General features: G+C 42.8%; 1 protein-coding gene across 1 annotated transcript in view; it reads left to right on the forward strand.

Annotated features, from left to right (window-relative positions):
* Positions 1-13,208, forward strand: part of ccdc186 (coiled-coil domain-containing protein 186) — a 35,431-nt gene extending 22,223 nt beyond the window's left edge. Inside the window, exons 15-16 of the mRNA XM_069664788.1 lie at positions 3,965-4,184; positions 10,048-13,208. Of these exons, the coding sequence (XP_069520889.1) occupies positions 3,965-4,184; positions 10,048-10,131 (304 nt within the window). The 3' untranslated portion in view covers positions 10,132-13,208. The remainder of the gene's footprint in view (positions 1-3,964; positions 4,185-10,047) is intronic.
* Positions 13,209-13,802: the final 594 nt, after the last annotated feature.

Genomic DNA, 13,802 nt, shown 5'->3' on the forward strand with positions numbered 1-13,802 from the left:
CAGCAAGTTCAGCTAACAATGTGTTCTAGATCTAAAATTCAACTTGAGACCAATTCACTTGACGCTGTGTCAGGAAAGTCGTTCAGCGTTCAGATTTCCCGACTTCCTCGAATGCATCAGATATCTTCGATCCGACCTCCGTTCAAACAAACGAGCATTTTAAAAGTTGTTTTCTTCTCCACTAGAGGACAGACCTGACAACGCTTCATTTTTACTTTAAACTAATCTGCACCATGATGTTGAAATTTCAGCGAAGGCAAGATCCGTTAATAAAAATAAATTACAAGAAAACGGTTTATTTATCTGTAAGCAAACGCAGCACGTGAAAGAAGCTGTGTCGTCGTCAGACTATAGCCGTAGGATCCGAGATTGCTTCCTAACTAACGTGTGTTACGATGTGTAAAAAGCCAGCGGTGGATCAGCATGTCCCGTGTTCTGCGAGCTAAATGACTCTTTTTTTCGATGGAGTCTGGTGGCTTTGTAGAGATAGATCTAACGGCCATTTCTGGTTAAAAACTTCGGCACCGCTGTGTTGACGCGATGCTTGACACTTTATGATGCAATGAATTTGACTGGCGTCTAGTCCAAGTCAGTTTTCTTTCTAGCTCCGAGTATCCGTAGATACATATTTTACTCAGTAACAGATGGATGTACAAATGTAGCGAATTACTTTACATACTCACGAAGCTTAAACTTTGTTGCCGTCAGATACCTGATTGTACAACCTCCAGCTTTATTCAATTAGCGTTCGGATGCTGGGTCGACTTTGGATGAAGTAGACGACTACCACATTGTGTTCAAGCAGCTTATTCATGTCCCGCTAGGACGTCAGTCCCAGGTCATTGACTGTAATGTTCGTACAGTGTGTGCCACTTGTTGTAAATGAGCTAAAACACGCAGAAACAGAAGCATCATCCGTTAAGGGCAATGATGTCTGTCCTTCAACACCCACACCTGGTTATTATCACTATTAAGCCTTAATGGTCCATTCGTGGTACTTGAATTAAAATGATGCTGATGTAAACCAGATGAGAGCAATGCAGGAGGAGGAGGTGAGGGCTGTTTATCTGCAGAGCATCACTGTTACTGTGTTAGGTTATCAATGGTAACTGTGAATCGGAGCGATATGAGCTCCCTTGTAGCCCTTTATGGATCCACAGCTGCTGAATGTGGTTAAGATTTATTGTAATGGAGACGTCGAAGGTTATCTGGGAAACCAGTGGCAGATGGTTTTTGAGCTTCTCAATGCTTCTGCTTTTAAAGGAAGGATAGTTGCCTTTAGATTACAGCTTTAAGATAAGATGATTGAAAGGCTTAAGCACATCTTTCTTTCTCTGCATCTGCATTTTGTTTTGGCCCCACATGTAGCCACCTCTAAAAATAGGGCACATTTATAGCTGAACTGTACCCACAAGTACCACCTCCCGTTCATGCATGCTTGACTTGCCGCGTTCATCGCTTCACACTCTCGCAGCTTGGATAAAATTTTTTACTAACAAGTAAGTCATTGTCTTGCTCACATCCGACCCCGTCCCCCCTTCCCAACCCGCCAGCCCGTGCATGCCTCTCAGCCCCCCATGTGGCCACATCTTTAATTTCTGTCACTTTTTTTGTTTTTACTAAACACTTACGTGATGGGACTGGGGTCCAAATATGGACCCTCGCAAGTCTAGTGAGAGGTAAGTCTCATTTTCTGTCCGTGCAAGCCCAGCTGGTATGTGTGTGTATGTGTGTGTACGTGTGTGTGTGGGGACGATTAATGATGGTGGCTTCTTTGTAGTGCTTACGCAGCTGCTGTATCATTTCATTCTGCTTTTTTTGCACCACAGGCTTTTTTAATTGTAGTGCACACACTGCGAAATACACTTTTATGTGCATGCAGTGCAAAGATATGAATAAAAAACATACAAATTAATTAATATTTCTGGTTTTATCCTCCCTTCTAACTGTACTTTTATTCTCTAAATTTGAAATCTTAATTCGCTATAAAATGCTGATAAAAGGAGCGCTGGTTTAGCTCAGTCGGTAGAGCAAGCACCCCATATGCAGAGGCCACAGTCCTTGACACAGCGGCCGCATGCTCGACTCCCGGCCTTGCCCTTTGCTGCATGTCATCCCCCCACTCTCTTTCCTCCTCATATTTCCTGCCTCTCTTCAGCTGTCCTATCTAACAAAGGCAAAATAGCCCAAAACAAATCTAATAAGTAATTTTGCATTTTAAGGATGTTTAACACTCAAGTGTCCCAGGCTGCTGCATGCCCATAAACAATTGTCTTGGCATTGTCCACCACCAATAATGCATGGTACATATTCTGTCTTTCGCACAAATCACTCGCATGTTTTCACCCCTTCCAAAATCTACACACAACAATACAACCCTTGTTAAACAGAGATATTTAAAGGGGGGGTATTATGCTAATCTCAAGCTTCATATTTTACTCTGTGATACCTGTGGAGTAGCTTAGCATAATTTACAGTTAAAACAACTCCTACTTTTTCTCACGCTAGTGCTCTGTGCAGGCCCTCATACAGCCTCTGCCTGAAACGACTCAGTCAGCTCTGTCCCTTTAAGAAACCCCGCCCCCTACAAGCCCGCTTTCTTCTGATTGGCCAGCTCTCCCAAGCCTGCTGAGGCTTCACTTTGTGATGTCACAAAGTGCAGCGTGTAGAAAAAGCAGTGTGAAACCTGGCGTTCACAGCAGCCTGCAGACTGAGCTGAGAAGCCTGGGGATTACTCCAACATACTTTTACCTACAGATTTGAAACTTCACCCACGTTAAGTCTGGACATCCAACATTATATATATATATATATATATATATATATATATATATATATATATATATATATATATATATATATATATATATATATATATATATATATATATATGTGTGTCTTAAAATGTGAAACAGCATAATACCCCCTCTTTAGCAGCATCACCACACGTTAAATCAAGGCCATCACAGCGTAGGATGTGGGTAGGATAACTGTTTCGGTTTCTTTTTATTTGTGGTACCTATGGTCTTGTTTTTATAGCTAGATAATGATCAGTAGTAGTAGTAGCAGTAGTAAAATTTGTCTCTGTTGTAGTCTTAGAAATTGCTACGTCTTGGTATTCCCCTCTACAAGTCAAGCAATCCTTTTGACTCTGTAGAAAAATGCTGATTCCTCCCAGTGGAAATCTTCCTGCAGAATCTCACTTACGGTCAGGAACGTCCCTTTGCACAGAGCTCATCCTGCTCATACCCACCTTCAAAATGCATCCCTCTCAAACACAGCCTGAATTTGAACGAAACAAAGCCAGCGTGTGCGGGCGGAATATGGTCGATGTTTCAGGTTAGTGCTTAAAGCGTCGGAGATATTGATTACTGACCCGTCTCATGGGGAGGTGTTTGACCTTCGATGCTGGACTGCACACAGCCCTCTTCACCTGTCCACACTAATAGATAATAATGTAGGAGGCAGTGATGAATTTAACTCTTTAAATTGAAACACACCTGCACGTCGGCGCTTTCTGTGCTGCGCACGGTAAAAAGGAAGTTAACCTTGACACTGTGTTTCTGTTTAGATGACGACGTATTATAAGAATGAAGATTTATCCTCCCTTTGAACGCACACACATTCACACAGGCATGCAGTTTATATATTGAATCCTGCAGTCTGTTCTGATGCTCTCTGGCTGGTACAATAACAGTCATTCTAACTATGACTGAATGTATCCTCCGCACAGTACAAGAAGCCATCTCACTTAATTTAATATTCCAGAAACGTCCGCTGCTTTTTCTGCTGGAATCAGTTTTCCGCCTCTATAGGAGCCCTCCACGCTCCCACCTATAAATCCCACTCTCTCAATTTTCCTTGCCTGGCCGACGCCACACATTCAACGTCGCTTCCCCCTCCCTTTTTCTCCTCCTCGCTTTTTTTTTTAATCATCTCCTCCTCTTCCTCTTACTCCCTGCAGAATTATCCAGAGCTATGTGCTGAGAGAGGAGTCGGGGGCCCTGTCGTCAGAGGCGTCCGACATTAACAAAGCCCACCTGAGCAGGCGAGGAGGCATCATGGCGTCGCTTTACACCTCCCACCCGGCGGACAGCGGGCTGACCCTGGACCTGTCGCTGGAGATAAACAGGAAGCTGCAGGCGGTGTTGGAGGACACGCTGCTGAAGAACATCACTCTGAAGGCAAGTTCTCCCTCAGCAGGTGTCACGCTGGCTAAATTTAGAGACGCTTTGGTGATATTGTTGATGGTGCAGTTTACTTCTAAAGCTCTTATTTTGCAGTTTGTGTGTAATTGTTTTAATCAGACGAGACTGAGTGGCTAATTAATTGGCTGCGTCAGTGTCATCACTGCACCTCTGGAGCTGCACAGCCTGACGTGACTTGACTATAAAGTGTGCAGGCACCGCCATCGTTATATAAATCATACTCTGTCAAACCAAGCTACAAAAGGGTTACGTATGTTAAAATACACTTAAATCACACATAAAATAGACACGCTGTGCAAACTGTATCTATGTTGCCACCCAGCTCGTGAGGGGAAAGGGAAGCAACATAAAACCAGCTGTTTATTTAGAATAACATAAAACAACAACAGAAGGTGAGGCAAAATACAAGTGAAAAGGGGCCTGTACAACAAAAGGAGAACTCCAAACTAGAGCTAATACCCCGTTTCCACCTAAATTTAGCGTGTCGACGCAGGTTTTTCCGACCGGGGTAGACCCACTTATAAATGCCAATTGTCTCCGTTCCCATTGTCAGTGAAGTATACTCCTGTCGGTCTCTTTTCTGCTGCGTCACCCTCCACCGCGCCGGGCACAGGGTTAGTAAACAGTTAAGATGTTATGGTGGTTTGGTCTTTGTTGTATCTATTACTCATTCAGTCTGTTTATCAAACTGTCTACTGCAGAGTCATTTGATCTGGGTCTGTAACCTTTCCCACTAAGCAAAAAAGCTGGGTGTTAGTGGGTTTTTTGACCAGGGTGATCTTTCTTAAGGTGAAACACAACAGAAATCAAACCTGACTAACTAAACTAGACTAACCAAACCAAACACCAAGTGATACAGCACCCCTGCACCTAGTGTTAGCAAATTAAAGGTGCATTGTGTAACTTTGAAAAACCCTCGTTGAGTGAACTGCAGTCAACCTTCTTGCACGCGCTGATGTTATCCACTTGACTGTATTTTGCTAACTTTGGCTAACTTTGGCAAACCGCCTGCGATAGCAAACAAGCTAACATTTGATTGTTTGCTAACGGTAGCTTTTTGCCAGCTTACAGCTAGCTGGCTAACATTAGCCTATAGGCAGATAATGCAACGATAATGGCTAATAGAAAACAATAGTGTCGTTATACACATTTGCTTTGTTCTGCTACATAATTTACTGTTGGCCAAAGTTAACAGCGTTTGTCGTGTTAGCTGGCGGGGTTATTTATCAAGCTAGATAACAGATATACACACTCGGATAGTATTTTGGTTGCCATAACGTTAGCGAGCATGCTAACGTAAATACACTGCATGAATCTGGCATTGTGCTTCGTAACAAAACGGCGAATTACGCTGGCGAACCAGTGAATCGTCATAAGCATTAGCTAACGTTAGCCAGCTAAAACCACAATATCACAATGATATATATTTCACATGCTTTGCAGCGATGTCAGCTTACTTGTTCAATAGCAAGAAAGTCAGTTATGTGTCTGTTTTGGTCCCCAAAAGCAATCGAACGTCTCTGTGATTCACATGCTCTGCCGATGTTGGCTCTAGTTTCCCCCTGACGTCGGTCACATTCCTGTTTGGCCGGAGGGCGTCACTAGATAAAACGTATTTTTGTTTTTTATTCTTGCGTGTACTTTGTGTTGGTGTTGTTGTGGGTGCCGGTCGTTTGTTGACGTTATCCGTCTCCATTTCTCAGCTTGCGTTGTCGCATGTTGCACAATGTTGGCTGTAGGGGGCGGAGAATGAGCTCTCGGCAGCGAGACGTCACGTCCTCTTCTTTTCGCGGGTAAACCGGCCCGAATGCTTTACATACAAATCAGCCCACAGGCTGTTACAGGCAGGGAAGGAAGTAAGGGAAGGTCTTAATTTTTCAGTTCCTCTACTATCCCTTCACACATTTGCAATATAAAATGATTAATACATGTAAAAATGCGCCTTTAATCCTAACGTGAATGGTGTAATTAACTAAACTAATCTAATCCCTGGCCCAGTCCAGGTACAAAAACAAGTGCCTCAGAACAAGATCAACACAATCGGCACTCTTAAATACAATGCTGCGCCCTGTGTGTTAGGCTGGCTAAGCCTTGAGAGGGGGAGTTGGCGGTGCTCTCCTCTGATTGGTGCGTCATTCTGGGCCGACACCAATCAGTCTTCTCCAGCCAGGAGCACAGGTGTACCAGATATCCAGCCACACACAACACACACAATCAAACACACTCCAACATGGTTAGTCAACCACACTGGGAGTGTATGCTGGCGGCTGTAACAATCACTTTTATCATTCCTTCCTGTTGGCCCTTCAGTTTTATTGCTTTTATTGACAGACAGAACACAGCTCCACAAACAAACACACTGACGTTTCACACATGTGATCACTGTTTTTTTCCAGACGGTGCCATTATAAAAAAAAAAAATATTAAAAAAGGCATGTATATAACGATCCATCAGTAAGGATTGCTGTATGCATTCAATGATCATCCATCCCTCCATCACCTATGCAGTTTATCCTGTTCAGGGTCGCAGGGAGGCTGGAGCAAATCCCAGTCATTAGGCGAGAGGCGGGGTAAACCCTGGACTGATTGCCTGTCAATCACAGGGCTGACGAATTGAAACAGACAACTGTTCACGCTCACACTTTACGGGCAATTTCAGAGTCACCAATGAACCTAACGAGCATGTCTTTAGACTGTGGGAGGAAGTCGTAGTACCTGGAGGGAGAACATGCACACCACATCAGTTGTGATATCAGGAAATGATGCATTGTTGTTCTAATAATCCATCTAACATCCAGCTGAATGAAACCTGTAATTAACACGCCTTGTAATTGGGTATTTAATCTTAATAGTGTCCTAAGCTGATGCTTACATAAAGACTTTATTTAGCTTGTTATTTTTCCAAACTTCAAACTTCACACCTACACCAGCCGAGAGGACTGCTGGATCCCCGAGTGCCTCTACTGTTACACTCCTGCAGAGTGTATGAAACGCTCACGCAGAATACTGATGAGAGCCTCATTGAGCTTTCACGCCGTGAGAAGTGAACGTGTTCAGGCATCGCAGCCGACCTGGCCTCATTCAGGAGCAGTTGCTAATCTTCCTTTTCACTTTACGAGTTCTGACAGAAATGACACGTTCCTGCCCGGGCGGCTGACGAGTTTCTTTATGGTTGAGATTTCAATTTGAATCATGTCGGGTACCTTTTTTTTAACACGTTTTCAACCTCTCGGCAGCTCCACTCACATCTCGTTTCATCGTTTCTGCTCCACATCTTTCCAAAGAGCTGAAGAGCTTCTAATAGAAACTTATTTGAATTAATTTTAAATACTTTATCGTCATTATTATTGAATATTTCGGCTGATTTTTAGCCACAGAAGTAACCAGAAAGGGACGTGTTTTAGGGGCATATTTAAGCATAACAGGAATCATACAGTTAAGATGTGAAATCAAACCTCATATCGGCGTCTTAACAGCTTTACTGCGACAACAACAGCACAGGAGAGTTAATAAACTCTCTGCAGACAATATGGCCGTGTTGTTGTGGATGAAAGTAGGACAGGAAATGTCAAGCCAGCTGTAACTCTTTGTCCGGTGACTTGTCTGACATTTGCGTTGTGTCTCCCCAACCTTTAAAGCGAGGGAAAGCTTGTGTCACGCTGTCTGTAGTTAACTTTTCATTTCATTTTAAAGGCCGACAGTCGAGTCAGGACGGCGAGGCCGTCACGTTGTCCGTCAAACATCTCCGTTTTTACAGAGACGACACGTTGGAAACTCATTCAGAAGCTGCATTATTGATGTTAGCGCTAAGTAAAGAAGCCATGCCCCACTGACACATGTTTTTCCGTCTTACTGGTTCATGACCTAAAATAGTTGATTGAAGCCTACTTTGGCTTTATCCTCATTCAGCCCCTGTGTGCGTGAGCTCAGGCCTGTGGGTCTTCATTGAATTAGGGTGCAACTGAACCTGTTAGTGTTCAACGAATGAATGTGATCCACCTCTAAACTCTGGCAAAATGTGACTCATCCAGATGATGGACTGTACCCACAGGAAAATGTAGCGACAGTCTGTTGTGTTTAGGTTGTTTCAACTGAATGAAATAAGAACATTTACCATATTTACCTTATAAATGTTTACCTCAACCATCCGGCTAGGATATGACACATTTATCAGTGTTCAATTAGTTTGACATAGAGTACACTTTATGTCGGTATCTTTGGATTAAATTAACCTGTATTTAAACTCTGCGTCATGTGCGTTGAACTTAAAGTCTACTGTCTTGATTGATGGTAACAAACAGTGTTAACAATGGTCATCACAGAGCAGCATTAGTATTGATTTAGAGTCGTGTTTTTTGGTCATGTTCAATATTTCGTCTCCGTTTTGCTCTGTTTTGTTCTCCACCATCTGCTGAGTTAATATCTGCCTCTTTAGCTGCTAAATGTTCGCTGTCTAGTTGCTAACTTTGTGCCTGCTGTGGCAAGAAACTAATGCTAATGAAAGTTGTTCGAGTGAACAACTTGTTAAGCATAAAACCAAAACGGTGAGATATGAAGGCCGCTAAAACTTGCATAGAATGGAGGAGAATCTTCTCCAGACGCTTTGTGATGTCACAAAGTGTAGGAACTCTATATTTGGGCATCTGCCTGAGACACAGCAGAACTTACTGCCCCTGGCACAGTTCAAGGACACGCCTACCCAGCAGCTCAGTCTGCCTCGGAAGTCTTTTTCCCTCCACTGCTCAGCTCGACAGCTCTGCTCGTCAAGTTGTTTAACAATGTCTTGTAGAAAGTGTTTCTTTGGCTGTGAAGGAAAGGACATCAGTGTTTACTTTTCCAAAGAACAAGAGCTCCAGACGTTCATTTCAAATCGAACAAGTGAAGTTTAATCTTTGCCGACAACTCTGTAACAGCCACAGGGTAGGAGGCGTGCCTCAAACACTGTGTTCTGCCCCTTTGGCAGGCTTTGGAGAGCTGGCCAATCAGAAGAAACCGGGCTTGTAGGGGCGGGGTTTCTTAAAGAGACAGCGCTGACTGAGTCGTTTCAGGCAGAGGCTGAAAAATTAGGAGTTTTTTAAACAGTAAATGATGCTAAGCTACTCCACAGGTATCACAGAGTGACATATGAAGCTTGAAATTAGCATAATACCCCCCTTTAAGTGTATTCACTAATAGAGGGAAAATGTTTTGTTAATTCTACTTGCAGATTGCTCACTTATTTTCCACAGGAACTTACTAGAAAGTGTCAAACACATCTTGATTTTATGTCAAACATCGGCAAAAAACCTGCTCAAACAGGCCCAGAGTTACTACTTTAACATAATAGAAGGCTGAAAATGTATGAATGCTTCTAATATGCCCACATAAACAAGATGAGCTCACTAAATGTGCCTCATGTTCTGTTTTAATTTGTTTATGCTGGCACATTAGACGCTTTAATAATTATAATTCTATTTTCGCAAACAAGCAGCTTCCTGTTGTTTTCAAGCAGCACTACATTAAACCTAAATGTGACAATAAATTGTAACGTGGGAGATTTTCTGGCAGCCACTTTTCTTCTGTGGAATAAAGATGATTGGCAGTAAGCACGAAGTAATGATATAAAAACACTGACAGGGGCGCAATAAAGTAACAATAAAACAAAAGGCTCTGACAGCGGCCAATTAAGACGTCGCATTTACTCTGATGGATGGAGTCTTTGTTGTCATATTTCAGTTAAATCTGCTGCCACAGTTTGTACAGAGCCTCACACAAATATTACCGCTGATAAGCAGCCACAGCAGAATATTTAACTTTAACGTTTTGTTGGAGTCTAAAAGCCTTTTCCTCTCTCTAACAGGAGAATCTGCAGACACTTGGGGCCGAGATCGAGAGGCTCATAAAACAGCAGAGAGACCCTGAGGACGGCGCGAGGAGGAAGTGACATCACACCGTCACAGGAAAGAGGAAATAAAGGACCAGGAAGTATATAACACCATCTTTGAAGGGATGGCAAAATCAAGGATACCTTATGAAGGAGCAAAGTGAATCTTGTAAGTGCCAGTAGCAGCTTCTTGGACGACCTTTTGACCTCTCGATGAACATGTCCGAACTTACTTGAACTCTCATTAGTCCATCCACATCAAACCAACTCCGTATCCTCCTCCGGCACAACAGATCTTCCTCTGGCTAACGCCTCTGTCCCTTCAGGCCAGGTGCATCGAGCTTGAAACTCTCTGCCTTGTAAATTGATTGAAGATGCCATAATCATGAATGTAGAGCAAATTCTACTTAAAAAAAAAAAGACTCCTCACAGCTCCTTCCACTAAACAGTAAGTTAACTAAGATGATCATCGCCCAGCATGCTCTCTCTACTCTCCTCCTAATGCCAATCAGCCAAATGTATTCATTGTGACTGCACAGCTCTCCATATGTGAAGCAGAAGTGAAAAAAACAGACAGCCCTGGCTCGTGGGGACCTCCGTGCCACCTGCGTATTTGTCATCTACTCCTGCCCTGCACAGCACTTACGAAGCAAAGGTGCCTCACATCAGCAGAGCCACCCATCTGTGTGACACCGGAGGCAGACTTACAGCACTGTGCCATCTGCGTGGAAGTATCCTCATGTTTAGCGCCAAGAAAATCTGTGACTATAATATCATGTTAAGGATGAAGTGTAGAAATTTTGGCCATTTTGAATGTGTTTTTTTATTTAATTAAGTTAGCCTGTTAGTTAGCCTGTTAGCTTGAATTCGATTTTTACGGAAGCCCTGAGTGGACATGCATCCATACATTTTACTTCCTCCGTTTTCTCGTGATAACGAGTTATTTTTGGTTGTTTTCTCGAGATCTCGACTTATTTACTCGACACGGTAACAGTAGATCATAACGCGTGTCCCCAGAGCTGGTCGGTAATATCACAGTGACCAGCCTGTTGTTTTGTTTTCTAGATCGCCAGAAAATTATCCCGTTATCTCGGGGAAAACCAGCTTTATTATCTCGAGATAACGGGAAAAATAAGGCGAGATCCCCAGAAGAAACGGAAATTGTTATCCCGAGGTAACGAGATAAATAAGTTGAGGTCTCGAGAAAACGACCAGAAACTCCTCGTTATCACGGGAAAAAGGAGTAAATAAAATGTAAGGATGCATGTCCGCTTAGGGCTTCCGTAGATTTTAAGTCAGTATGTTTGGTAATCTAATTTTATTCAGGCATTTAGACTGAAGATCATTTTTGTTTCCTTCTTTGTTATCTGTTTACATCCGCCCCTTTTGCAGGCAGCAGCCTCTCTCAATCAGACATGCGCATCTAAATATTTACGTTGCAGCTTCCCTTAAAGTGGCTTGTTAGCATCATTATCATTCCTCATCCAAACAGAGGCTGCAAACATGCTAACATGTAGCTTGTAGAAACTTCTAAATATGATCTTTTAGAGGCGGAAAATGTTGCCGTGTTCATGCCACACTCCTGTTTTTATTTGTCTCTGTAGTGCCACTGAGTGTGTCGAGCTAAACCAAGTGTAGAGAGGGAGGAGATATGTAGCTGTAGCTCAGGAAAGCCGATGGAACCTACAGAAATATATCCAGGGACAAAGTGCAATCCTTTCTTTGTGCTGAATTTGTTTGTGCGCCAGTTTTATATGTCTGTTTTTATGCTTGTGGACGTGCAACATGCGACCGTGCCGGTGTGTGACTATTTAAGTGTCCAAATTGTGTGTGCCTTTTCTTTTTTTGTTTTGTTCAAACCTCTCCAGCGTTATACCTTCATGTGTGCATGGTTCAGCTGTCAGAGCTTGTGGGCTTTTTACCCGTTTGACCATGTTTGCTACATCCAGAGGGGTAAACATGATTTGCATTTAGACCAGAGTTTGCAGCCGCGTGAGCACACCTGCAGCGCGGAGCGCAAAAATGCTTCTGTCTCTCGTTCACAGCTGTTTTTTCGGTCGTACACACACAAACATGCAGGATGAAGGGTGTAGAGCCGACGACGACTAGTTCGGTTCAACAGGACTAAAGTTTCCTTGATCTTTATTTGATCTTGACCTCAGAAGCTGTCACAAAAGATAAGCCTCCATCTCTCTTATTTTCCTCCCCCCCAATCAGAATCAAGCCTTTATGGGTCATGAATGGTTCCAGGCCAATCCCCTTCCCGTACACCCTGAGGCGATGTTGAAATAGCCCACTATGTGAATAGAGATGAAAGTTTCCTGGATTGAGGTCACGGAGTCCTTAAAGCCTCCCTGCTGCTGCAGTGGTCGCTCGCTGTTTGATGTACCTCGACTTTTATGTCATGCAAACTGATTTCCCTCTGAAGAACCTGAAGATCGCTTCTTTATCTCCCTGATAATGGAACTTAATAACCTTTTAAACTCCAAAAAAAAAGTTCCATACGGTTGCACTTTTGCCCCTCTTCACATGACGTTAAGGTTTCTTTTTCTATCAAGCTGCAGGATTATTTCGCTTTAATTCATCTGGATGCTTTCATGCATATTTTACATCGTTGAAATTAAGCCGCTTGCTGCTGAATAGGTAGAAATGTTCGCAGCTTTTGTCCTTGTTTCAGGTGCAGACGTAAAATACAACCTATGCAAAACATGGGATTTCATAATTAATTCCTCATAATTCTCCGAGGCATGCCAACAGGCTGCTTCTGATTTCGTCACCTGTAAAATGCTGATTCACACATTTCCACAGCCTTGAAATGAAGCCATGCTGCAGCATTATGTGGACGAATGACTAGAACCTAACTATATGGATATGAAGAAAATGGTATTCAGTATGTGTGAGTGTCAAATTGTTACATGACATGATTCGTTTTTGTTTCTTCCTGCCGTGCAATGATTCCCCCCGTTCTGTTTTGTGGAATATTCAAACTGTGATTATAATATACATTTGTAAATAAGTCGATCTGTAAAAATATAATGAGATGTTTTTAAAAAAAATGCTGATTCTGGATTATGTTTGTATATATGGTGTTTCCAGGGAATAAAAGGAGATGAGTCTTAACTTTCTCTTGAATGTTGCACACTGGTCTTGTCTCATGTTTTTCGGGGTTTTAAAGGGGGGTATTATGCTAATTACAAGCTTCATATTTCACTCTGTGATACCTGTGGAGTAGCTTAGCATAATTAACTGTTAAAAAAACTCACACTGGTGCTCTGTGCAGGCCCTCATACAGCCTCTGCCTGAAACGACTCTGTTCCTTTAAGAAACCCCGCCCTTACAAGCCTGCTTTCTTCTGATTGGCCAGCACTCAGAAGCTTGCTTTCTGACATCACAAAGTGCAGCGTGTAGAAAAAACAGTGTAAAATCTGGTGTTCACAGCAGCCTGCAGACTGAGCTGAGAAGCTTGGGGATTACTCCAACATACTTTGACCTACAGATTTGAAACTTCACCCACGTCTAGTCTGGACATCCAACATTGTAACATCACATATATGTCTTAATATGTGAAACAGCATAATACCTCCTCTTTAAGGATGACAAAAACATCTGTTTGCCTGGTTTATGTGTTTCACTGACTAGCATGAAGTATAATAAAGGTTGTAGGGATATTTTACAGAGTCGAACTCTCACACAGTGACTCTTTGTGGGTTGCAGGCAGCTGCAGGTCCCCT

The sequence above is a fragment of the Semicossyphus pulcher genome, unplaced genomic scaffold (genome assembly GCF_022749685.1).
Source record: "Semicossyphus pulcher isolate SPU_LCO1_2020_fin unplaced genomic scaffold, fSemPul1.0.p SCAF_16, whole genome shotgun sequence".
Lineage (NCBI taxonomy): Eukaryota > Metazoa > Chordata > Actinopteri > Labriformes > Labridae > Semicossyphus > Semicossyphus pulcher.